This window comes from Bos taurus, chromosome 16 (genome assembly GCF_002263795.3).
Source record: "Bos taurus isolate L1 Dominette 01449 registration number 42190680 breed Hereford chromosome 16, ARS-UCD2.0, whole genome shotgun sequence".
Taxonomy (NCBI): Eukaryota; Metazoa; Chordata; class Mammalia; order Artiodactyla; family Bovidae; genus Bos; species Bos taurus.
Genome location: NC_037343.1, coordinates 37,477,318 through 37,501,752, shown reverse-complemented (window position 1 = coordinate 37,501,752; position 24,435 = coordinate 37,477,318). Strand labels below are relative to the sequence as shown.

The window sequence follows — 24,435 nt, the reverse complement described above, 5'->3', positions numbered from 1 at the left end:
TCTTGAAGAATTTTCCACAGTTTGTTGTGATCCACATAGTCAAAGGCTTTGGCGTGGTCAATGAAGCAGAAGTATATATTTTTCTGGAACTCTCTTCCTTTTTCTGTCATCCAACAGGTGTTGGCAATTTGATCTCTGGTTCCTTTGCCTTTTCTAAATCCAGCTCGAACATCTGGAAGTTCACGGTTCATGTACTGTCGAAGCCTGGCTTGAAGAATTTTGAGCATTAATTTGCTAGTGTGAGATGAGTGCAATTGTGCAGTAGTTTGAGCATTCTTTGGCATTGCCTTTCTTTGGGATTGGAATGAAAACTGCCCTTTTCCAGTCCTGTGGCTACTGCTGAGTTTTCCAAATTTGCTGGCATATTGAGTGCAGCACTTTCACAGCATCATCTTTCAGGATTTGAAAGAGCTCAACTGGAATTCCATCACCTCCACTAGCTTTGTTCATAGTGAAGCTTCCTAAGGCCCATTTGACTTCACATTCCAGGATGTCTGGCTCTAGGTGAGTGATCACACCATCATGGTTATTTGGGTCATGAAGATCTATTTTGTATAGTTTTTCTGTGTATTCTTGTCACCTCTTCTTAATATCTTCAGCTTCTGTTAGGTCCACTTTCAGTCCTTTATTGTGCCCCTCTTTGCATGAAATGTTCCCTTGGTTTCTCTAATTTTCTTGAAGGGATTTTGGCCTGTAATTTTTTTGTGGTGTCCTTCTCTGGTTTTGTGTCAGGGTAATGTCAACCTTTTAAAAGGAGTTTTAAAGAAGAAGAAGTTTCCCTCCTCTTCTGTTTTTTTGGAAGAATTTGAGAAGAATTGGTATTCATTCTTCAAATGTTTGGTAGAATTCACCAGAGCAGCTATCTGTCCTAGACTTCTGTTTGTTGGTAGGTTTTTGGTTACTGATTCAGTCTCCTTACTTGACCTGTCCAGATTTTCTACTTTTTTATGATTCAGTCTTGATAGGTTGTATGTTTCCAGGACTTTATCCATTTCTTTTAGTTTTTCAAATTTATTGGTACATTAATTGTTCATAGTGGGGCTTCCCAGGTGGCTGGCTCAGTGGTAGGGAATCCACCTGACAGTGTACAAGATGTGGGTTTGATCCCTAGATTGGGAAGATCCCCTGGAGAAGGAAATGGCAACCCACTTCAGTATTCTTGCCTGGGAAATCCCATGGCCAGTAGAGCCTGGTGGGTAGTTCATGGGGTTGCAAAAGAACTGGACATGACTTAGGGACTAAACAGCATCACGGTTGTTCATAGTAATCTCTTATGACCCTTTGTGTGGTACCAGTTGTAACGTCTCCTTTCATTTACAATTTTGAGTCCTCTCTCAGTGAGTCTTGCTAAAGATTTGTCAATTTTATCTTTTGAATAAATCAGCTCTTCAGTTCAGTAGCTCAGTCATGTCCAACTCTTTGCGACCCTATGAACTGCAGCACGGCAGGCCTCCCTGACCATCACCAACTCCCAGAGTTCACCCAAACCCATGTCCATTGAGTCGGTGATGCCATCCAGCCATCTCATCCTCTGTCGTCCTCTTCTCCTCCTGCCCTCAATCTTTTCCAGTATCAGGGTTTTTTCAAATGAGTCAGCTCTTCGCATCAGGTGGCCAAAGTATTGGAGTTTCACCTTCAGCATCAGTCCTTCCAATGAACACCCATGACTGATGTACTTTAGGATGGGCTGGTTGGATCTCCTTGCAGTCCAACGGACTCGCAAGAGTCTTCTCCAACACCACAGTTCAAAAGCATCAATTCTTTGGCGCTCAGCTTTCTTCACAGTCCAACTCTCACATCTATACCTGACCACTGGAATCTGCTCTTAGTTTCATTGAATTTCTTTTTTCTATTGCATTTATTTTTGCTCTGTTATTTCCTTCCTTCTACTGACTTTGAGCTTTCTTTTTTTAGCTTCTTGAGATGTAGAATTACTTGCGTGGGATTTTTATTTCTCAGGTAGGCATTTATTAGTATGAACGTTCCTCTTAGAACTGCTTTTGCTGCATCCCATCGATGCATGCATAGATGGTATGTTTTATTTCCATTTTCGTCTCAAGATATTTTTGATTTCTCCATTGACTCATTGGTTGTTCAGTAGCATACTATTTAATCTCCCCATTTTTGAATTTTCCAGTTTTCTTCTTACAATTGATTTCTAATTTCATACTCTTAGGGTCAGAAAAGATACTTGATTTCAGTCTTCTTAAATTTATCAAGATTTGTTTTGTCATGTGACATACAACCCATCTTGGAGACTGTTCCGTGTGCCCTAGAGAAGAATGTGTGTTCTGTTCCTTTGGGATGAAACGTTCTTTGTATATCTAAATCCATCTAATGTGTCATTTAAGGCCAACATTTTCTTACTTTCTGTCTGGATGATCTATCCATTGATGTAAATGGGATATTAAAGTCCCCTGCTATTAATGTATTGCTCTATTTCTCTCTTTAGGGCCTGTTAATATTTGTTTTAGGGACTTCCATGTAGCTCAGACAGTAAAGAATCTGCCTGCAATGCAGGAGACCTGTGTTCAATCCCTGGATCAGGAAGATTCTCTGGAAAAGGGCATGGCAACCCATTCCAGTATTCTTGCCTGGAGAATCCCATGGACAGAGGAGCTTGGCAGGCTAGTCCATGGGGTTGCAGAGTCAGACACGACTGAGCAACTAACAACCAGTATTTGCTTTAACTTAGCTGCTCCTATATTTGGTGCATAAGTATTTATAAATGTTATAAATATTGGATTTATGTATCATTATGTCATGCCTTCTTTTATTACTCTTTGTTTTAAAGTTTGTCTTGTCTGATTTAAGTATAGCTTCCCTAGATTTCTTTTGGTTTTCATGTGCCTGGAACATCTTTTTCTGTTCCTTCACTTTCTTTCTATGTCCTTACATGAGAAGCCTCTTATGGCGTCATACAGATGAGTCTTTTTTTTTTTAATCCATTCAGCAACTGTCTTTTGGATGGAGTATTCAGATTCGGCAACAATTTGGGGAACTGCCTACAGCCTTACCACTCTGAATGCATCCATCTCATCTGAGCTCAGATGCTAAGCAGGGTCGGGCCTAGTTAGTACTTGAATGGAAGACCACCTGGGAGTACTTGGTGCTGTAGACTGAAAAGGGCTGAGCCTTGGGAGGATCTGTGGTGGTGGCTTGGAGGCAAGAGCCGACAGGCATCATAATCTAAAAACTTTTATAGCAACTTAACAGAGTAATCTTATTTCTAATACATTTCTCATGTACTTATTTGACTTCATTTTTATTGTATCTTCAAAAAAGTATCAGGGTATGCTGGATTGGGAAGGGAAAACATTGGTCCTTGACCACAAATAGAGAGCTACTGACCTAGAACACATCTAAGAAATGAAGTTCACTTGAAAAAAAACACAGTCTGATTGCACCCAACTACTTGTTGGGGTTGGGGGGAAAGGCAGAAGAGACAGGCAACATGGTTGTGTCCACTTACTACCCAGTTTACTCCTAGGTTTTACTGGGCCTGCGTGATACCAGCGACTCCATCGTGGCCATTACTCTTCACAGCCTAGCAGTGTTGGTCTCGCTGCTTGGACCAGAGGTGGTTGTGGGAGGAGAGAGAACCAAGATCTTCAAACGCACTGCCCCAAGCTTTACTAAAACTGTGGACCTTTCCCCAGAAGGTAAGAGTGATTAAAAGGTCGTGTTATTGTTTTATTAGATTTTAAACATTATACAAGCAACACAGATAGATTATATTCAAATGATAGAGAATTAAAAGGAAAAAGTTTCTTTCCCTTTTTCACCTCCTTCTAGGGCATCTAAGGTAACCAATTTTAATGGTTTAATGGGAATTCTTTCATCCTTTTGTAAGCCCGCAAACACAAATGTATTTTAACACACACACATAGGATTTCTTAAAAAAATACTATGCACAGTTCCACAACTTGATTTTTTTCATGTTAACAGCTAATCAGGGACCTGTCTCCAGGTCAATACATAACTACCTAATAATTTGTTTTACTGATAGCTGCCTAATATTTCATTGACTATAATTCATTTAGTGACCTCCCTCGCTATTGATGGCTGTTGCACTCCTTTCTAAATTTCTTACTGAGTCAAAGGATATACAGAATATTTTACATCTTAATAGTGTCAGTTTCCAAAACTGAGCCATAGCAGCTCTTAGTGACACCAAATGTTTTAATTTTAATTTCTTTAGATTTTGATGGCCTGTTAGGTGACAAGCTGTTGATTTTTAGGTACTTAAATCGAGAGAAAAAAATCCTTAATTCTGATGTTCCCATTGAAATATTACCTGAGTAGCAGTAATTTCTGGTCTTTATAGGCTATAAAAGAATAAGAATTTTGTATTGACAGCGCTGTTGCTTCTTTGCTCCTTTGTATAACCCTGAAGGTGATGGCCATGTTATGAAGCTCTAAATCTCTGATTCAGTTCTCAATGATAGTGAGTAGAGAGCATGGAAATGGTTATTAGTAAAAAAGAACTGCCAGACTTTTCTCTAATTTTGCTGCCAAGAGAATTTTTAAAGCAACACTGACTTCCTCAAAATTTGAGGAAGTCAGTGTTAGTGTGACTCTGAGGAGCTTGAAGAAGGTGATGTAGAAACTGTCACCACCTCTTCAGCCATGAAACATCCACACCAAACTGAGTGAGGTCTATTGTTACCAGTATTTCTTTTAGCAGAGCACACCAAGAGCAGATGAAGGGTTTATATTTCATACTAGAGGAATTTCTGGCCATAGGAGAGGATATGCATAGTTTTGAGATAAGGACGGAGAAGGCAATGGCACCCCACTTCAGTACTCTTGCCTGGAAAATCCCATGGGTGGAGGAGCCTGGTAGGCTGCAGTCCATGGGGTTGGGAAGAGTCGAACACGACTAAGCGACTTCCCTTTCACGTTTCCTTTCATGCACTGCAGAAGGCCATGGCAACCCACTCCAGTGTTCTTGCCTGGAGAATCCCAGGGACGGGGGAGCCTGGTGGGTTGCCGTCTATGGGGTCGCACAGAGTCGGACACGACTGAAGCGACTTAGCAGCAGCAGCAGAGAAAAGTCTGGCAGTTCTTTTTTACTAATAACCATTTCCATGCTCTCTACTCACTATCATTGAGAACTGAAATCAGAGATTTAGAGCTTCATAACATGGCCATCATCCTTCAGAGTTATACAGCTTTACATGTTGAATTAACAAAAGTCCCCACTCCCAACAACTTTATTTATTGGATGGGGTTTTCTGATTCTAGATATTTTACATACTCTCCATTTGGATCACTCTATAATCTGAATAGGAAACAGAAAAGGGCACCAAAGCATCAATAGCGGTTAAGTTTTTATTAAAATAGATTTTCATGAAAACTTTAATCCCACTGACTTGCCAAGTTAGACTCCTCATCCAGGATGGCTGAGACCCCGGTGACAGCTTGTATCCCAGATCTCTGGTAAAGAGAGGCCCTGGTCCTATAGGGCAGAGGGGCTGCTGGGTGAGGGGCGTGTGTAAAGGAGGTACTCTTAGATTTTTTTTCCTTCTTATAGTTTACCTGCATGATCAGACTTAAGAATGAAGGCTGATACTAAGGTTTATGAAAAATGTACCTGAGGGAAATAAGTCTGCATGAACAAGAGTTAGGGAAGACAATGTAGAGAAGGGGACAATTTGTAAGAAAAATTAGTAGGTTTCAGCAGGGAGGGAGGATGGTGGCAGAAATACCAAGAGGGTGGTGGGCTTGCAAAGATCAGTCTGGGGTGAGGAGGGGAGGTGCAGCCTGTGATGACTCAGCCCAGGCCACCCCCTCATTTCCCTAAGGCAGACAAAGTAGTCAGAAATTTTGCTAGGATCCTTTTGACCAGTACTCATTCTTAAAAGTATGAACTTTCTAAAAGGTGCTAAAGACTACATTTTCTTAAAACATTTTTCTTTTTCCAGTTGGGAGTTAAATGTCCATAACATAAAATTTACTATTTTAAACATTTTAAAGTGTACAGTTTTGTGGCATTAAGTACATTCATATCCGTGTGCTTGTACTCTTTATTCTTAAAAGCAAAGTAGAATCAAGTACAGTTTTAAATCACCACTGAGATGTTTTTAAAGGCTGTTAACTTTTATAACTAGGTATCCTAGTTTTCTCTCTGTATTCCAAATGCTTACCTAATGCTTGAATCCTTTGTTTACCACCATGTGGACACTTCCATAGTAGGTATGACTCTCCAAATATTTGGAGACGTCCTCTCCCAGCAGGTTATCTCTGATCTGTGTTAAATATACCCCTCCTCTTAACTGTTGCTCACCTAACATGTGATAGGAAAAGAAGCAATTTACTACTCTTTCATTTTTTGGAGTTTTTATTTATCTTCAGATTCTCCTGTGCACGTCACCTGCAGCCAGCGCAGTCAGAGCTTGCCAATCTTGAAGAACGCCCCCCCTGGCATATTCCCTAAATGTTTTTCTGGCAACATGCCCATCAACAGCAAGAAGCACATACCACAAGATTACTACAGTACTTTTCTACAGACAGGTAGATTTATTAAATTTATACAGCTGTTCCACTGCTTGGTGAATGTTTTCCTGAGTAATTGAAATTCTGAAACTAAAGGGCACTTTGGGACTATTGAGACTTAATTCTCTTATTATTTACAATTACGTAGTCAGCTTGGGTGCATCTTTTTCCCCTGGACTATAGGGTAAATACTTGTGTTTTCTTCGTAACTGGTGGAGACATTGCTTGCATTCTTTTTTGCACCAGATACTTCACTTTGGGGACTTTCCCCAAATTATATCAAAGTATGATAGTTCTGGAAGATGTTATCAGGTATACCATGAAAGAGGAGTTCTGTGGTTAAATAAGTTTGTGGAATTAAGCACACAGTCAGACCGTACTACAAAGGACTTCATGACTTGACTATGCTTATGAAAATCTATTTAAAATGAGGATATGTTAAAGTGAGGCAGCCTACTTGAGCATACAACACTTTCTCAAGGTGTACATAATTAACGTATCAGTACCTGGCTAGAACATTTTTGTATTTGTTATAGATAAATAGTATGTTTGAGTATTTAGTAAAGGATTAGGTGCTCCAGTTAATTGTTGCTTGGTATGTGCCCATCAAATCACATTTGTTTAACTTGTATCTTTGCTGGTTTATGTTCTGCTGGGCTACCTCATAGTTCAGTACACATGGGTTATTTCCAAGGAATTGGGTCTATACATTTCTTCAGTGTTTACTTTCTCCTAAATATATTGCATGTCTTAACCAACATTTTATGAGAATAACTCTTATACATATCCCCCCCACAGATGATCAATTTTCTCAGCCTATCAAATTTCCCATCAATGGCATCTCCGAAGTGAAAATTACCTCAGGAGACAGTGAAAATTTCCCATCAAGTTCTAAAAAGGCTGAGGAGTGGCCTGACTGGAGTGAGCCTGAGGAGCCTGAGAACAAAACTGTCAACGCAGAGGTTTGTCCTGCAGATCCCCACGCAGCGGCCCAGTCCCCACTCACTAACCTGAATGCAGAGGAAGAACCTTGGGATGACTTTGAGCCCGGCAGCTTAGATACTGAAGTAAATCTGGAAGGTGGAATGATGCCCACAAGACCTGTTACCTCAGGGGAGCAAAAGGCCACTCCTGCTTTGCCTTCAAAATCGAGCCTACCCCCAAAGACCAGTCTTGCACAAAGCAGGGATGACCCAGACCAAACCAAGCCACCGAAAGTGTTGTCACAAGAAAGGCGCCTTAAAGTTCCATCAGAACTGGGTTTAGGAGAGGAGTTTACCATTCAGGTAAAAAAGAAGCCAGTGAAAGACCCAGAGTTGGACTGGTTTGCTGATATGATCCCAGAAATTAAGCCTTCAGCTGCTATTCTTATTTTGCCTGAACTGAGGACAGAAACAGTGGTTCCCAGCAAGGATAATGTCTCATCAGTGATGCACTTTTCCTCAAAATTCGCTGCAGCAGAAATTACTGAGGTGAGGATCATTAAATTGTGTTATTAGTTTACATATTTCCCTCTCACAGGCAGCAGTTATATTGTCCCATTTATAAAGAAAAAAAAAAAAAAAAATACACTCTTTCCCAGTGATAGAAGACTGATGTCCACAACTGGTTTATTAATGTGATCAGAAAATGAACAAAATCAGTTCCTGTCAATGGCATCTTTTTTTCTTCCCCAGGAAAATGTATTAATAGAAATGCTTGGGCTAAGTGTTAAATAGTTCTTGTGAAAGTTTTTTTTTAATGCTGTGATTTTGTAACAGCAGAACCAAAGTGACCCTACTTTTCACGTTTCTGTTATAGTAAATTATGTATGAAGAAATGTATTCTGGCGTCGAAAGACACGTGTTGGGCCCCTTTTAAATTGCCGATCTTTCAAATCTGAATGTGACTTGTTTCAGCAGGTTGCCCTTGTTTGCTCTCTTTCGTTGCAGGGAGAGTCTTCAGGCTGGGGGGAAGATGGTGATCTGAACTGGGACGATAACAGCTGGTGACAGTGGCTGCAAGTCACTTTTCAGGAGAAAGGATTTCTTTAAAACAAACAAAAAAATCAAACTAATACCTCAGAAGCAGGCACTGCAGATGAGAAAGCCCCAAAGCATCCTGTTTTTCTCATGTCAGGAGCTCTTTATCCAGTCTACCAATGGAAGTGAGAGGAGACCTGGCTTGCTGGCGGAGAGCCCTGGGCAGTGCAGAGGTTCACAGCCCTTCTCAGAGGAAGAGCCTGTGCGTCTGACAGAGGCCAGTTTCTGTGAAGAGCAAGTGGCTGTGGAAAGGTGGAACTTAACTGCTTTCTTCCAGAGCAATTCTGGAAGTAAAGAAAATAAACACAAAAATTCAAGCTGATTAGCTTAATTCTGTGCCATTTCTTTGTCAGAAGAGTAAACTCTATTATGGAATACAACTTACTGAAAAACTTTTAGCTATAAAGTATATAAATGATTTTAAATTGCTAAGGTTTCCTTAGGCAGCTTATTTATTTGTTTACAGAGGTACTATATGAGTGAGTGGCCCTATGGAGACCTGGGCAGTTACCGACTGTTCCACTTGTATTACCTTGTACCAAAGTCCTTAATGAGAAATATCCCCCCCAATCCTGCTCTCTAAATGTCCATAAATAAAGACTTATTTTCACTAGATTCAACTTCATAAAAGTTTTATGTGTTAGATCATGTACAGATATGTCAATATTTTCATTTACAAAATGTACTATAGGGTAACAAAAATATCATATTCAACTCATTTACCTAGTTGACAAAATGGTCTAGTCCACTAACTCTTCACCTTAGAGTACCTGACGTTTTAGCTTATCAATCCTTTCCTGAAGCGTCTCCATTTCCATCAGGAGCCAGTCTGGAGGAGGAGACTTCTGGAGTAGTAACTCGATCGCCTCCAAGGCTTCTGTTGCCGCTTGCAGTGTTGACCTGTACTCATCTTCTGAGGGGAGCTCGTGACGGGCTCTTTTCACACAAGGCTGGCAAATGAGAAAAACATGTAATGCCATAATCCCCGTTCCAAATAGAACTTTCCTTTTGGACTAAAGCTTACAAGGACAAATTCTAAAATTGTCAAGTTTTATACGAAAATTTTATTCTAGTCTTTGGCTCACAAGGGCAGGAGACCCTTACCCCCGCCTTCATCTGGAGAGAGACATGAAGGCAGTGTTGATTTGCAACAGGGATTCAGGGTGCTACCACAACTGATGCTCAGGGTCCGAGGAAACGAAGAGGTGCTGCCTTGTCCAGTGACTTCAGGTGAGTGTTCTTTAGCCATATAATCTGTCCTTACAAAAAAGCCCCAAGTATGAATTTTTTAAAATGCCCTTTTCTTTTTAATGCTAAGTTTATAATGATGCTTTCACTGCACCAGAAGGAGGACGAAGGGTTAGAGCCATACAGTTTTTAAAATCATTGTCTTCCTACAGATGGTCGTAATATATAAATTCTTTAGGGCTTATTTACACTACTGATATATTTAACTTTGTAGATTTAAGGCATAAAAGTTAACATGTCTTGAAAACCACTTATTGGGTTTTTAAGAGTTGTAACTTATATTTACCATTATGGATTGCCATTCCAAATATACTATTAGTGCTCAAACAATTTTGAGTATCCTTAGAAATGTCAGATTTCTGCCTTATGATAAATATAATTTCTGGACTGTGATGAATGAAGCAAAGGATCAAACTAAACACTTAAGAAGGTATGTGAATCAGTTTTCTTCTGTGGTTCAGAAACTACTGCATTTGTAGCATCACTGGTACAGACATAACTTTTCCAAAGGTTATTGCAAATAGTTTAAAGTTATATTAAAAGTATATTCAGTATGATGTTTAAAACATTTTTTGGAGTCCCACCTCTGTTCTCTGTGTTGTCAGCCTTCCAGAAAGAAGAAATGTGATTTTTAAAAGAGCAACTACCATAAAACAATTTCACATGTCTATTCTGTACGAGGCAAAGAACCATGCTAGTTTCTGTTCTACTGTTGTAAGTAATAAAGCACATTTTTTATTAAAGCTTGATCCACACTGAAGAGCAGTCCATACCTGTAAAGATGACATCTTTGTTTCTTCTTGAGTAACTTTAGCAAAAGGCTCCCAGAAAGTACCTTTTTCCTGTTTGATACGTTCCAGTCTCGCAGCTGTAGTTTCATCTACAAACCCCGTCTGCCAGAGATCATGAAGAACCAAGTAAATACCAACATTAGCACTCTCAACTCGTTATCAAAATGGTGTGATACTCAGTGAAAAGACCTGTGTGTATTAAATGCTGAATGTTTAACTACAAGGCTCAGCTTGTGAACTATGCAAATTCTGGAAGTAAGTTGGACTCATCTGTAAAAATTATTCTCAGTGTGATTTGGGTAAAAATATTTTACAGTGTACGCCTTCCCTACAGAGAAAAAAAAAAAGATTATCTGCTAGCCTTTACTGAACAGGGTGAGAAATTTTTAAAAGAAACATGTACACACCCTTACTTATATCCAGCTTAACATGTACACACCCTTACTTACATCCAGCTTATATATAATATATGCATATATACAAAAAAGAGACATAGCCCACTTCAATGAGATATTCTTAAGAAAATTAAGTACTTAAGCATAATTCACTTTATCCTAGTATTCTAAATTTGTGGTTTAACTGTTCTATTAGTGTTTCGGTTAACCTTTAACTTACATCCTACCACTGTCCCCATGTAAGTTTCAAAGCTCACACAAAATATGGGAGCCACTATTTGGAAAAGTCCTGATTGGATTATGGTGGTGAATATGACCCTCTTGGGCCTACAATTCCACATGTGAGTCTAATGATGGTGAGTTACTGGTGAGGGATCCGCATTCTTTTTCTCTGGGCCTGGATGATCAATGCTGCAGTATCCCAGACTACAGCCAGAGTGACCCAAGTGTTTCACTTCTGACCTGCAGTGAGGTCCCAACTGCTTAATAAGCTAACAGGATATTCAACCTGGCAATAATTTTTAAAAAGTAACATAACAAAATGTGTTCTGCTACTTGGATGCTATACAAATAAAATACCTTCTCCAAAAAGGATACAACTTTTTTCTTTGTTTCTTCAGAACTGAGACATTGTGGAACTATCTCTTCATGAGTAGTTCCCTATTAAAAGATTGATAAAAAACTAATTTCAGTACATTTTAATAACCTGCAAAAAGAAGTACACAAGTTTTAAGAGCTACTTTAATTAAAAATGCAACTTTAAAAGAAAAATCACTCAAAAAATAATAAGCTCATAGTTATTTGAGGGTGCACAAGTATAAAGTTGTGAGCTGTAGCGATTTCTGCCCAGTCATCCCAACATTTTTGGGTCCCATTGTGATGAAGGGCAGGACTGTACAACGGCAGCTAAGAGTAAAAGCAGCCCAGGGCAGGGTCGCCTTCTCTACAGAGCTGAGCTAACAGGTCTGTGTTCATCAACTTAGCTCCCGTGAAAGGTGGAGATGAAATATATTATCATTCAACCCCAAATAGCATCTGAATTAGGACACCTAGTCTGAATGCCTGTTCTGATCATTACTACTGAGGACCTTAGGAAAATCACTTCCCTTCTCTGGACTTCATTTTTAGATCCTGTAAAACAGAAGGCTAGCAATATCTCCTCCAGAAATTTTATGGCTAAGATACAAAAAGCAGCTCTATACATGTTTTTGGAATATTTTGCAATATCAGAAAATGTTTTAGAAATCATTGTGATAGACTGGCCTTCTAATTAATTACCTCAGCAAACTGAGTAAATGCCTCCAAGGAATGTTGTTCCAGTAGCCAGTTCCTGTCAGCTAGCAGTGAAGCAAAAACAGAAGACAGGCTGGGCAGAATTCTGTCCTACAAAGAAAACCAAACCTTATTAGAGGAGAACCTCAGCAGAGTACATTCCTTATCAGTTTTCCTTAATTCTGTCTCAGGGAACACAATAAAACGTGTTCAATTGTGTCCCTCCTTTGCTCTAAGCCCCACTGCCTTTGTGTTAGCTCTCCTTCCGATGTGCTTCCAGCTGGGGGGTGTTCGCTTCCATTTCCCCTGTTCTGGAGATGCCTCCTCAGGCACCTGCCTGGTTTGCTCCCTCAGCGTCAGGTGTTACCCACATGTCACTACGGTGAGGACTCCAGTGACCAAGTCTGATTTCAGACTCTACTCCCACATATACCTTCTTTCTTCCCCTTCTCTTGCTTTATTTCTCTCCATAGCACTCACCACCAATTTAGTCCTTTTCATATATCCCCACTTTAGTACTCTGTTGCTTCTCAACAGGCTGAGGGTATTTATTAGTTTGATTTACTGAATACTGAATCCCCAGCGATCAAAATAGCACCTGACATATAACAAGAACTCAACTTTTTCTTGAATGGAATAAATGAATTAATATCACATGGGTTAAATGCCTCTCATATGCTGATGAATTCTCCCAAATTTCTTTAGATCTTAACTTCACTCTGAGAATAGGTAAAGTAATTTCTGCTTTTATTAAACATTTGCTCCGTAGGTTCTGGGCCCAGCAGGGTCCATGGCTATGGCACTGATGAAGCAGAATTTCAGAATACATTTACATTCATTTTATGCTAAAAAGATAGCTCAAATGCAAGTATCTTTGAATACTTCTATCCAGAGAGTTGAAAAGAAGCTGTCAACTCTACACCTACCTCAAGAAACACAACTTTACGTGATGGAAAGCAACAGTATGGTATTGTCTACCTTTGAACGAGAGAGCCCTTTACAAACTAACCAGTTCAAGTTTTGGTTTCAAGGTTTTAATTATTTAACATGTACTGAGAAAACATTCATCATATTTTTGCCCCACTTACATAACAAGTTCTCAGCACTGAAATCTTCAGTATGACCTAGAAGTAGGGGGAAAATGTCAAGTGTCTAGAATTGTCTTGACCACAGTAATAAGGAAGGAAGAACTCAATTTAGGAGGAAGACTTCTTTTTGCTGTGAAGTATGTCTTAAGATTCAGTAGAAGTGTATCACCAGGCCTTTACAGTTTTATTAATACGTATTTGTCAACTATATATACTTCGCAAAATTTTCAAAAATATCTTCTAAAGAAACAAATAGGCTCCCTTTAATGGATATAGAAACCAAGAGAATAACTGATAAATCACCCAATTTCCTCACTATACATTGTTCCCTAGAAGACATACTTTCCTTCCTTAGGAACTTTGTATGCTAGAACCCAACTATCATAAATCTTACTGTAGCCAGTTCTATAAATTATTTGTATGTCAACATATATTTTTCTAAAAGTAAATGACTTGAGTTATACTAAGACAGTAACCCTCTCTTCACAAAATAGTTTTTCTCCAATTTTCATTTGTCAGCAATCCATAGAATTCCAGAAATTAAAGCCTGAAAATCCCTCAGTAATTATGAGAGATTTTGTTAACATGGGAACAACAGGATTAAGAGAGTATTACCTGGATAGTTTGAGGTATAAAAAGTTTTCCCAGAGAAGAGAGAAAATCCAGAAATGCCAATCGAACATGGTCAGGAGGCTCTAATTTAAGCAGTGAGGTCTGCAAAGTTATAACCTGCAAAGTATAACCAAAGATGCAAAGATCAAAGAATAGTTACAAGCAGTTATAAAACAAGTGCTTTGTAGAGACACGACTAAGATTTTGATGGGTATGCAGGACAGGAAACCAAACCAAACCCAGGACAGTCAAAGATTCTACAAAGCCTACACTTCACAGGTGGAATTTGAATAAAACAATAAAATCACTCATTCAGTTACTACCACAATATTAGTCTTACCAACCATTGAAATAAAAAATTAAAAATTCATGTGTTTCTGAAAAACAATATGCTAGTGTTCTTCCTTTAAATCTTTAAAAATTATTTTGCATTTTAAATTCTAGAAGGAGAAGTTCATTCTTTAAACACGGATTGGCAAACTTTCTGTAAAGGGCCAGAGGGTAAATATTTTGGGTTTGTTCCTTGTTGCATACATATATATATATAGATATTTTAACAAACCTTTAAAAATGTAAAAAAATCTTCCTTAGCGCTTCTGATGAAAACAGGAGAGCAGAACCTAGTCAGGAGGCCAAAGTTTGCCTGGTGTAAAGGACACTGAAATAGTCTTCTATGGAAGCAGTGTCTCAATGAATAATTTACTTATGTTGAAAATTTTAAATGTTAGTTATTTGGATTTTTTAAAAATAGGTACAATTACATCAAAACTATCAGTATTTTTCAAAAAAGATTAGAATCTTCAGAATCAACATATTTGAGTCAGTTATTTTACTACATTCTCTGTAAAACATATATAGTAACTAAAAATATGCCTAATTAGTAAACATTTTTTAATGCTAAGTTCTTCATATACACAACCAAAACCAGAGCTACTAAAAACAAGGTGTTGCTAGTCTCACTCTCTGCAATATGCTGCTGCTGTTGCTGCTGCGTCGCTTCCTAAATAGGAAGGACTGGCTTTACCTCGGAATAGTTTTCTTAAGTGACAGTAAGCTTAAACCAACAATTAGGGGATCGGGTCTGTCTAGTATGAACTCATTCCAGATCCTCAAATCACTTCAGGTAAGATGAAGGCCTTCTCCCCTTTTCCCTCTCTCCATCACTTAGAACCACCCAAAGCAAGGCATACCTGAGGCAACACCACGAGGATCCCCCAGTGGCCCTGGTTCTGCTAGGTCCAGCCATGCAAGCTAGGGACCAGAGGAAGAATTCAGTAGTGCTCCTCATTTTATTTCTTCAAACAAAATGAGGATTATCCTCAAGTCCATGTTGGTTTTATTGCATAGCTTCCCTAGTGGCTTAGATGGTAAAGAATCTACCTGCAATGCAGGAGACCAAGGTTCGATCCCTGGGTTGGGAAGATCCCCTAGAGAAGGAATAGCAACCCACTCCAGTGTTCTCGCCTAGAGAATCCCATGGACAGAGGAGCCTGGTGGCCTACAGTCCATGGGGTCCCGAAGAATTGGATAGGACTGAGTGACTAATGCAACTTCAACAACAGCTCCTGGCATACCTTTGAAAATGCTATAAAGGCAGGGTTCCCAGGTGAACTGACTCCTAACCTCAGGGTTTCCTAAGCAGTTACCAGCAACAATGAAACAGGTCTGACTATTCAGTATCAAAGAGATAAGAGAATAGATAGCTTGCCCACTATTCTTACCTGACTTACTAGCTGAGGATCTAAAGTTTGAATGAAAAATCCCAGCAGTGGAAGTAAAAGACTGAGTGTCTGCTGAACATAAGGTTGACCTATTACCTTAAATAAGAAGCACAAAATAATTTTGGTGAAAATTTTCCATTACATAAGACTAGCAACATTCACATTTATTATATTCCAGGAAATATGCTAAGCACTTTATATTTATTACTTCACTTATTCCTTATAACTCTGAAGCAGGTATTATTACCCTCACTTTACTACTAAGAAAAGGGTAGAGAGGTTAAGTAATTTCCTCTAGACACACAGGAAAAAGTATAGCCATGTTCTAAACCCAGATTTAATTCAGATGGGCATCTCATTATTTTTATCTGTCACAGAAAAAGCTTGCTTATTCCTTAGTCTTCTTAAAATTCCATTCTCCTCTCCAGAACTCTTGCTTCTATTATGATATTATAAGCTTTATCACCAAGAAAGATCCTCAGTGAATATTTATTGAATAATTTAATGAGGATTAGGGGAAAGCACTTGAAGCTAAAATGCTGCAACAGTGAAATCTAACCATATACATAAACTTTAATGATAAAATATCATCTGCAAAACCATGTCTGTTATTTCACAAACATTAATGTTGCCTTCAGCTTCCACTGACTGGGACACCCAGAGGCCAGTATTTCAACTTATCAATGTCATAGTTAGATATTTAACTAAATATGATTTTTAAATTACAATGATCTGTGGGACATATATCATTCTAATTCTAGCCTGATTTTGGCTTTTCTGGAGAAGAGGAATACAAGTTAACCACATCCATTTACTTGCCCCTTCTACTATTAAGCCAGACCACTCTCCCAGTGCTCAAAAGATTTTATAAAAGAACTCCAGAATCACAGAAACAGGCCATAGCAAACAAAGAAGAAAAAACAGTAAGAGTTGAAAATAGTAGCTAGACTGTCACTGTCACTTCACTACTTTCTAGTTTTATTAATATAATTCTATCAACTTAAATAGAACTGGCTGAAAGAGTAAAAGTAGGTATTTTTAAGTTCTAATCACAAGTGCTACCAAGAACCTAAAGTAATTACATACATTTTACTCTGTATGGAAATTTCATTCTCTTTTTCAGTATTTTATTTGTTCTTCAGCAAAATGATTATAGTTGCCTTCCTTACCAGTTTAACATTTAAAAGAATTGAAAGCTGACTTCCAACTTCCTTAATTGCAGTTTGCTGCCCCAAATCCAGAGCTTCACCAGAAGAATTACATACAGCAAGCAGAGCAGAGAGCACTGTGTTCTAAAGGCAAGAGACAGGGAAAGGACCTGAGTGCAGACATCAGTTTAAAGGAGCTGGAACCCAATTACCTGTCGGTTTTGAGTTACCTCTAACTCTTCATAAAAACACTAGAAGTGTATCTCTAAGACCCAAAGCCATCTTTTCAGCGATGTCTTAATACATGTATTATGTTAGCCAAATAAGATGTATTTATAGAAACACTCAAATTTTTGGCCAACCAATATATTTTGTTAAAACTACTTTCCTTATACACAGAAACATTAGCTTCATTTTCCTAAAAAAATTTTTTTTCCTTTTAGGTTGAAAATTTAACAAAATGGAAACTGCATCATATTTTAAAAAATAGATTTGATACAAATGGCCAATACGGTCAAGCTAATTCATACTATTTATCAACTAAATTTTTTTCACATTATGTACTTAGCAACCTTTTAAAGTTTACTAAATTATTGTTGCTGTTGTTGTATAATTAATCTTTAAAATTTTTTAGCAACACTGCCTTCAATAAACAAATATAGTACCTAAGTACACTATTTAGAATTTAAAACAAAAGATAATTTTTCCTGGATTCACTCTTAATGATATATCAAATGTCTGTCTCTCTGGCCAGGAATGGGGTTGGTTGGCGTGTGGTAACAATCAGTAATTTTGCCCTTCATCCATTATACTTCAACAACCACACTTAATTTTATGTAATCACCACACAGCTTTTAACTTACAATTAACTTATTTCCTTTTACAATAAACATTAAATAACTTGCTGATCTGGTTTTGGTCATAGAGTAAAGCCGTTGAATTTTAGAAAATAGGTGCTTTTATTTTATCTAATACAAAAGTTTTTGTCTTTACTATAGAAATTTGTGTATAATGAATACAAAACCTGAACAATCTCACCAATAAAGGCACATAGAAATATTTCCTTTCAATATATGTAAATGTTTTAAATTATCTTTATGATTAAGGTCAAATGCCACTATGTAATAGAGTATCAGAACATTTACACTCAGTTTAGAAATATAAGTCTCAAGAAAACCCTGAATTCAATTTAAAATTGCAAATAAGCCCTCACCCCTTTGAATGCTCTGTGCCCATCCTTGCTTGATTTGTCTGTTATCACAAACTGATATATAATAATGTATCTAAGTTTTACATATATATATATATACACACACACACACACACACATGTGTGGGTGTGTTACTTCTTTGTCCACAGCTAAAGAATGTAAGTCCATGAGAGCAGGAATTTTTGTTGGTTTTGTTCTTTGATATATTTTTATCTCCAATGCCTAAAACAGAGCTTGGCACATATAAACACTCAAAATATGCTGAGTGAATGATGAATCAAAGAATGTGCAAATAAACACCAAACAACATGTACTATATTCAGTTTCTAAAATTGTATTTTGACTTATAGATCAACTTCTTTTTTATTTCATTATTTTAAGAGGGCGCATTCTAAATAGAAAGGTATATAAAGACTCAGAAGAGATTTGCATAAAATGAGGGTTGTACAAAAAGGAAGAATCTTCTCTACCAAATCTAGAAATATGTCAGCAAATATACTACAAATAAAGTATTTCATAATGTGTTTCGTGTTGTTCCACCCTCCCCTCTCATATTTACATCAATCAAGATAATAGCACATTTCTCACAGACTCTTACAGTGTAGAAATATGAAACTCTTGCTAGATTCTGAGGGCACAAACTGTGTCTTTTTAACAACACATCCCCAGTAACTAAAGCAGCTTCATAAACAGCTACAGAACGAATCAAGGCCATCATAATGCACTTACCAGAGACTCAAGTTCTTCTAGCGTGCGGTTACTGCCTAGCCACTTCATACACCATGCAGTACCTGCTCTGGTGACCTCAAGTGCAGTTTGTTTCCTAAGCTCAGCAGGTAATGCCTGAAAGGAAATATACTGCCACAGAAGCAGATTTTCTGTTTCTTTTGGGGGAAATTTCTGGATAAACTCCACCTGAAATTAATTGTTAAAAAAACAAGAGTAACAGACAGTCTAGTGAACTGATACACCAAAGCTAAGTATTAGCTTCCATATTTAATATTTTTTTAAAGTTCTTGGGATTTCCCCTGGTGGTCCAATGGTTAAGTCTCTGATTCTGCACTTCCAGTGCAGGGGGTGCAGGTTGGATCCCTGGAAGGAGAACTAAGGTTCCCACATGTTGTGGGGTGGTATGACAAAAAATAATAGTTCTTAACTGCATAACAGTATCACAAGGTACCAGATCAATGTAGCCTAAATGAACATGCATTTTAGTTATTTTTGTTTTTGCATTTGTTTCCAAATTGAAAAAACAGGTTAAGTGCAACACGATATAAATGCATTAAGAAATATTAAATAATGTATTTCATTATTAGTCATGTCAGCTATTCTAAATGCTTCTACCCAATAAGTCTATTTTTCCCTAAGAATCAGTGTACTCAACAACTTGTACAGCTAAATCAAAAGTAATATTCAAAAACACACCAACAAGATTGATTTAGCCAACCTTTGTGGCTTACTACTTAGCTATCACAGAGAAGCAAAGGTCACAGGTTCAGTTTTCCAATGGGCTATCCAGCTCTGCTCTACTTTAGACAACATATGAAACTCATTCGCAAGTGTTCAGAACAGTATGGTTGGCAAAACAATTCTACCACTGAAATAATTCAAAGTGTTTGCCAGGTTAACAGAAAAACAGTATTGTTAAAATGCCACGTTAACGGACTAGATAAAAATGGCAAAAGTTATTTGAAGAAAGAGTTAAACTGTTAAGTCAGTTTCTGGTGGAAAAACTGCAAGAGCAATGGTGTACTTAATTACTAATTAAGGTATACTCTAGGAATATTGATGTAATTTTTAAGAAGAAGAATTCAATTTATAATATCCAAAATCTACTTGCTGAATGACAGAAAAAAAATTTTCTTACATCAAAAATGAGAAAAGAAAAAACACACCACTATATTAAATCTGACAGAGAAACTCTTCTACATTATATATCATATTTATATTTGAATTTTATTTGTTTGGAGAAAATACTTAGCTGTCAACACAAGGGAGAAATTACATAGCTATCTTCTGGGACAGCTGATAAAGCCAGAAAAATGGATCCCTTCTTGAGCTATGCATCTATTACAACAGGCAGCTTTACTCTTGAAACCAAACTACATCAGGAAAGCCAAGAGAATTGTGCCAACTAACATCAATTCAAACAAGACCTTTCTTTATAATAAAGTCCAGTGAGTGAATGATTTCCCTTTCCAAAATAGAACTATAAGTAATAACACCCTGGACAACATAGGTAGGAGTTGCCAAGATCTGTTACATACAAAGACTGATTTATTTATTTACTATTCTGGGTTTGAAAACCTTGGCCTCAACACAGTTTGCAAGATTTAAAACTGCTAGTGCTGACAGTTCACAAGGAGTGAAATATAAGGGGATCTAATGTGCAGAGCACATGACTTCCCTCCTTAACACTGAGAGAAAAATACACCAGTGGGCTTAAAATGCAAATATATTAAGTAATCTTTCCTTTACATGAAAATGGTAGCACAGCTGCCAATGTGCTTCAACCAGACCATACTAATATCCTTTCCCCCCAGGTAACCTCAGGAAATAAAAAAGCATATTTCCTAGGGTAAAAGGGCATAAGGAGGCAGAGGCAACATCCCACAGAGGAGGGCTCTGAAGCAGCTGCATGAAAACCAGCTAAAAACAATACGGGAGCCATGCAAAGAGCACAGACTTGGAAGCAAATCAGATCTTATCTGAATCCTAGCTCAGTCACTTATTATGTGTGAGCTTGGAGAAGGTCTTTAATTATCCTGAGTTATTGAATCTTCATCTGTAAAATGGACATGATAACATATCTATCCCACAAGGCTGAGGTAAGGATTAAAAGAATTAAAGTGCCTACTACAAAACCTGGTCCACAGTATAGTCTGAAAAAAATACAGGCTTCCCTGCTGCTTCCTTTAAGATGCTGGATCATGTCTTAAGAGAAAAGGAAAAAGAGCTGACATGACATGACATGATAGAAGAACTAACACTTGTTAAATGCTTACCTGATGCATATATACACTCTTATCTCCTTGAGTCTCACAACTGCCGTCTAAGTAATAATATTTCAATTCTAGGATTAACTAATTCTCCCAAGCGCTCTCAGAACAGGAATTCAAATTCAGGTTTCTCCCTTAATTTTAAGTGTTATACAGTAACTTGAACACAGCAGGAAAAATCAGTATTTGATAAATGAAGGAAAATGTTACAAGTAACCCCTCATTTATCCATAACTTCATATCTGATAGTTGGAATTAGTAAATTTCAGAATAAACTGAGAAGTATATAAGAGATCTCTAAACATACACTAGAGTTTGTTATAACAAATCTGCTAGAACTCACTTGGGGCTAATTCATTCAGAGTTGTATTATCCTAAAAGTTAAAATTTCTCAACTCTGGGAAAAGAATTTTATTCCTATAAAGTGAGAAAATCGAGGATCTCTTCCAAATCCCACTTCTTCAGGAAGGGCCTGCCAGTTAAACAGGGCTTCTAGGAAGAACCATATACCAGGAACCAAGAGTATGACCTTTGATAGGGGAGTGGAAGGTATTAAAATTGCACTTGGAGCAGACAACTCTTCAGGAGTTTTAGAGGCATGAACAGCAACCCTAACATGTTTTCTGGAGGGCGATGAGGTGGGCCTGCTGTGCTTTTCTGCCTTGGAGACACCTAAGGAAGAGGGCCAGAAGGTCAGTGTGGCTCCTCGCTACCCTGCCATCCTCTCTTGGCAGGAAAGCAGGCATGGACTTGGGGTAAATACTCTGGTCAGAAATAACTCAGCCTTTACTGAGTACCCTCTAAACTCAGCACTATGCTAAGTATTTCACATATATTATCTCTAAATCCTTATGAAGTTTTCCAAAATAGTTACACATTTCTGTCACTTTGTAGGCAGGCAAATAGTTTCAGAAACAATGACTTGCCCAAGGTCATATTAAGCCAGGATTCACACCAAGGCCTTTAACCCACTTCACTAACCTAGTGTTTCCCCAGCTTATATCCATGTCAGAATCATGTAGGAATTTAATAAGAACAAAAACAAGTTACTGAGCCTCACCCAGCAGCCACCACTCCATACCCATTCTATTCACAGGCTTAGGTCCTGGAACAGGTTCCAGGACCTGTATTTTATAAAAAGTTCGTAAGAGCTCCAAAGTGACTAATCCAAGGGACTATACCAGGCTACCAAGGTTCCTGTAACTGGAAAATCTCCTCTGTCACACAGAGCTTGTCTTCCTCACAATGGCAAACAACTAGGGCTCATCATACTTCCAATTTTCCCCAGAAAGTTCAACTTGTTTACTTTGAAAAAGATAAAGATATCATTTTCATTTAGAGCATAAGTAATATTCTAGCTCTTCAAAATAAGTTAAAGGGACAGGGGATACAGAACCATTTCATTCCAAGTATCTTAAATGTATGAGAAATAAGAAGAAAGAAGACAGAGTTAGATGTACTCAACCTCCACCTACTCCTCCGCCATCTTGTTCTCTCAGAAGACAGAGTTAGAATGATTATCTGTAACTTGCAGTAAAGACACTGACAAGGACTCTCTCCTTGACCAATCTTAAGTCAAGCTCTTCTTAGCTCTCTTCTTGAGAAGACTTTGACCCTGGGCTTGTATCCATCTTTTCTGGGTCTTGCATTATCCAATTTTAGCAAGAATCATAACTAAATTTAGAAAGAATCCCTCAACCTTAGTATCTGATCATCCTGGTCTGTGTTCAGCAAGAATCTGGTCAAGCCAGGATGACCCCCTCACCTCTGATGTTTCCTTTTAGGAATTTTTATCCACAAGACTCCTACCCTGCTTCTTGACCCTAGATTCACACTAGTCTATGCTGTATTCAGAACTGAGCCCAGTTCTACACTGAAATCTCTTCTCTCCTATTGCAACAGCTCTGAATAAGATCTGTTTTTATCACTTTAACTCCTGTATAGCTTTGGCTTTTCTTTAACATCAAAATCTAAATCCACCTAAAAGCAATAAGCAATGTAATCAATACATTAAAAATTTACATTCAGATGTTAACATTTACATGCAGAATAAATGGGAGTGAAAAAGCCTTCAAAAGTATCTGAATCCAATTCTCAGCAGCTGCTCAAAAACAGTGACAAAGATATCCTTGCCTGTTGGCGTGGGGCCATGAAGAAGAAGAGACGCCTCAATAGTATTGATAGGTTGGTGAGCTGATAACATTCTCCAGGGCAAGATTTTATCTGGGAAAAGACAGGAGAGAGAGCAGAGATCAAAGACTTAAAATCATAGCTTTTACAAACTTTTATATGCCAAAATATTAACAACAGCTCTTTCTGGAAAATAACATGGAATTTTAATTTTTGATTTGGCACTTTCCTCTAATTTTTTCTCTTCCATGAACCTAGATTACTTTTGTAATATGGAAACAATTGTGATATATTTAAAAACAATACTTTTGAATTTCTAATTACCATTTTGATTATAACTTGATATGTTAATCCCCCTACTGAAAGATAACTTGTGAAATTTTTTTAAGTCTAATCACAAAAGCGCAGAGGTGAATATAACTGTAAGATGGAAGCGTCATTAAAAGAATTTAAAATTCCTATCATAATGTGCTAGGAGAGCTTTTATTTAAAGTAGTTATGATACAAATAACATAAAAGTCAGTTTTGTGCAAGATGTGATGAGGATTTAGAAAAAAAATTGGGTAAGCACTCCAGACCATTAGCCATGCAGACATAGATGTCAGCTGCCTGGTTATCATGCACCTCAGTGAATCTAGTCTACAATATCCTTACAGGGTAAACCAAGAAATATATGAATCAAAAAACAAAACACACACGGCCCACATAAAATCTTATCAAAATCCAGAGACTAAAAACAAAACAAACCAGTCATGCCCATCTTATATGGAACATAAACATGTTGAGATTTAAAAGCAAAAGAAGATTAACACTGAAAAGATTAACATGAGTCATCATTAATTTTCTCTTTGTATCTATTCACATTACTTCTTTACCCAAAAGGCATCAATTACTATCACATTTAGTCCTTCTCAGAAAGAGATACATCAAAATCAAGAGTCAGAATGTCTAAGTCATATTAGAGACGGGGCTGGGGCAGGAAAGAGGGGCTCGGGAGAGGGAGGAAGGAGGCGAGAGTAAGAACAACTCTGGGTCATTCACATTAAGGCTAACTCCTATTCTCTACTTTGTATTCAATTTTACATTTATCCTCAAACAACCTAATTTTTCTTCCCCAGATCAATGAAACTCCATAAAATTTTGAAAATATGAGACAATTTCCCCAGTGAAACGATCTTTCTAATATGTCTTTCTCAATAGCATCAACATTGAAAGTGAAAGTGTGAAGTCACTTGGTCGTCTCTGACTCTTTGCGACCCCATGCACTGCAGCCTGCCAGGCTCCTCTGTCCATGGAATTCTC

General features: G+C 37.8%; 2 protein-coding genes and 1 pseudogene across 9 annotated transcripts in view; 2 read left to right on the top strand and 1 right to left on the bottom strand.

Moving 5' to 3' along the window:
* SCYL3 (SCY1 like pseudokinase 3) overlaps nucleotides 1–9,134 on the top strand; it is a 41,622-nt gene extending 32,488 nt beyond the window's left edge. For all 4 annotated transcript variants that reach the window (NM_001075273.2, XM_005216892.3, XM_059875298.1 and 1 more), the window contains 4 exon segments: nucleotides 3,491–3,662; nucleotides 6,358–6,516; nucleotides 7,297–7,970; nucleotides 8,430–9,134. In NM_001075273.2, coding sequence (NP_001068741.2) covers nucleotides 3,491–3,662; nucleotides 6,358–6,516; nucleotides 7,297–7,970; nucleotides 8,430–8,489 — 1,065 coding nt within the window. In that variant the 3' untranslated portion in view covers nucleotides 8,490–9,134.
* LOC112441910 (uncharacterized) lies at nucleotides 3,004–3,121 on the top strand (annotated as a pseudogene).
* Nucleotides 8,092–24,435, bottom strand: part of C16H1orf112 (chromosome 16 C1orf112 homolog) — a 50,773-nt gene continuing 34,429 nt past the window's right edge. For 2 of the 5 annotated variants that reach the window (XM_024976716.2, XM_059875701.1), the window contains 10 exons: nucleotides 23,137–23,226; nucleotides 18,734–18,919; nucleotides 16,816–16,938; nucleotides 15,647–15,742; nucleotides 13,929–14,042; nucleotides 12,232–12,336; nucleotides 11,533–11,613; nucleotides 10,541–10,660; nucleotides 9,290–9,469; nucleotides 8,092–8,803 (listed from right to left, as the gene is read on the bottom strand). In XM_024976716.2, the coding sequence (XP_024832484.2) occupies nucleotides 8,633–8,803; nucleotides 9,290–9,469; nucleotides 10,541–10,660; nucleotides 11,533–11,613; nucleotides 12,232–12,336; nucleotides 13,929–14,042; nucleotides 15,647–15,742; nucleotides 16,816–16,938; nucleotides 18,734–18,919; nucleotides 23,137–23,226 (1,266 nt within the window). In that variant the 3' untranslated portion in view covers nucleotides 8,092–8,632. Of the gene's footprint in view, nucleotides 8,804–9,242; nucleotides 9,470–10,540; nucleotides 10,661–11,532; nucleotides 11,614–12,231; nucleotides 12,337–13,928; nucleotides 14,043–15,646; nucleotides 15,743–16,815; nucleotides 16,939–18,733; nucleotides 18,920–23,136; nucleotides 23,227–24,435 lie in introns of all 5 variants that reach the window. The other 3 variants (XM_024976718.2, XM_010813238.4, XM_024976717.2) reach the window with 3 other exon arrangements.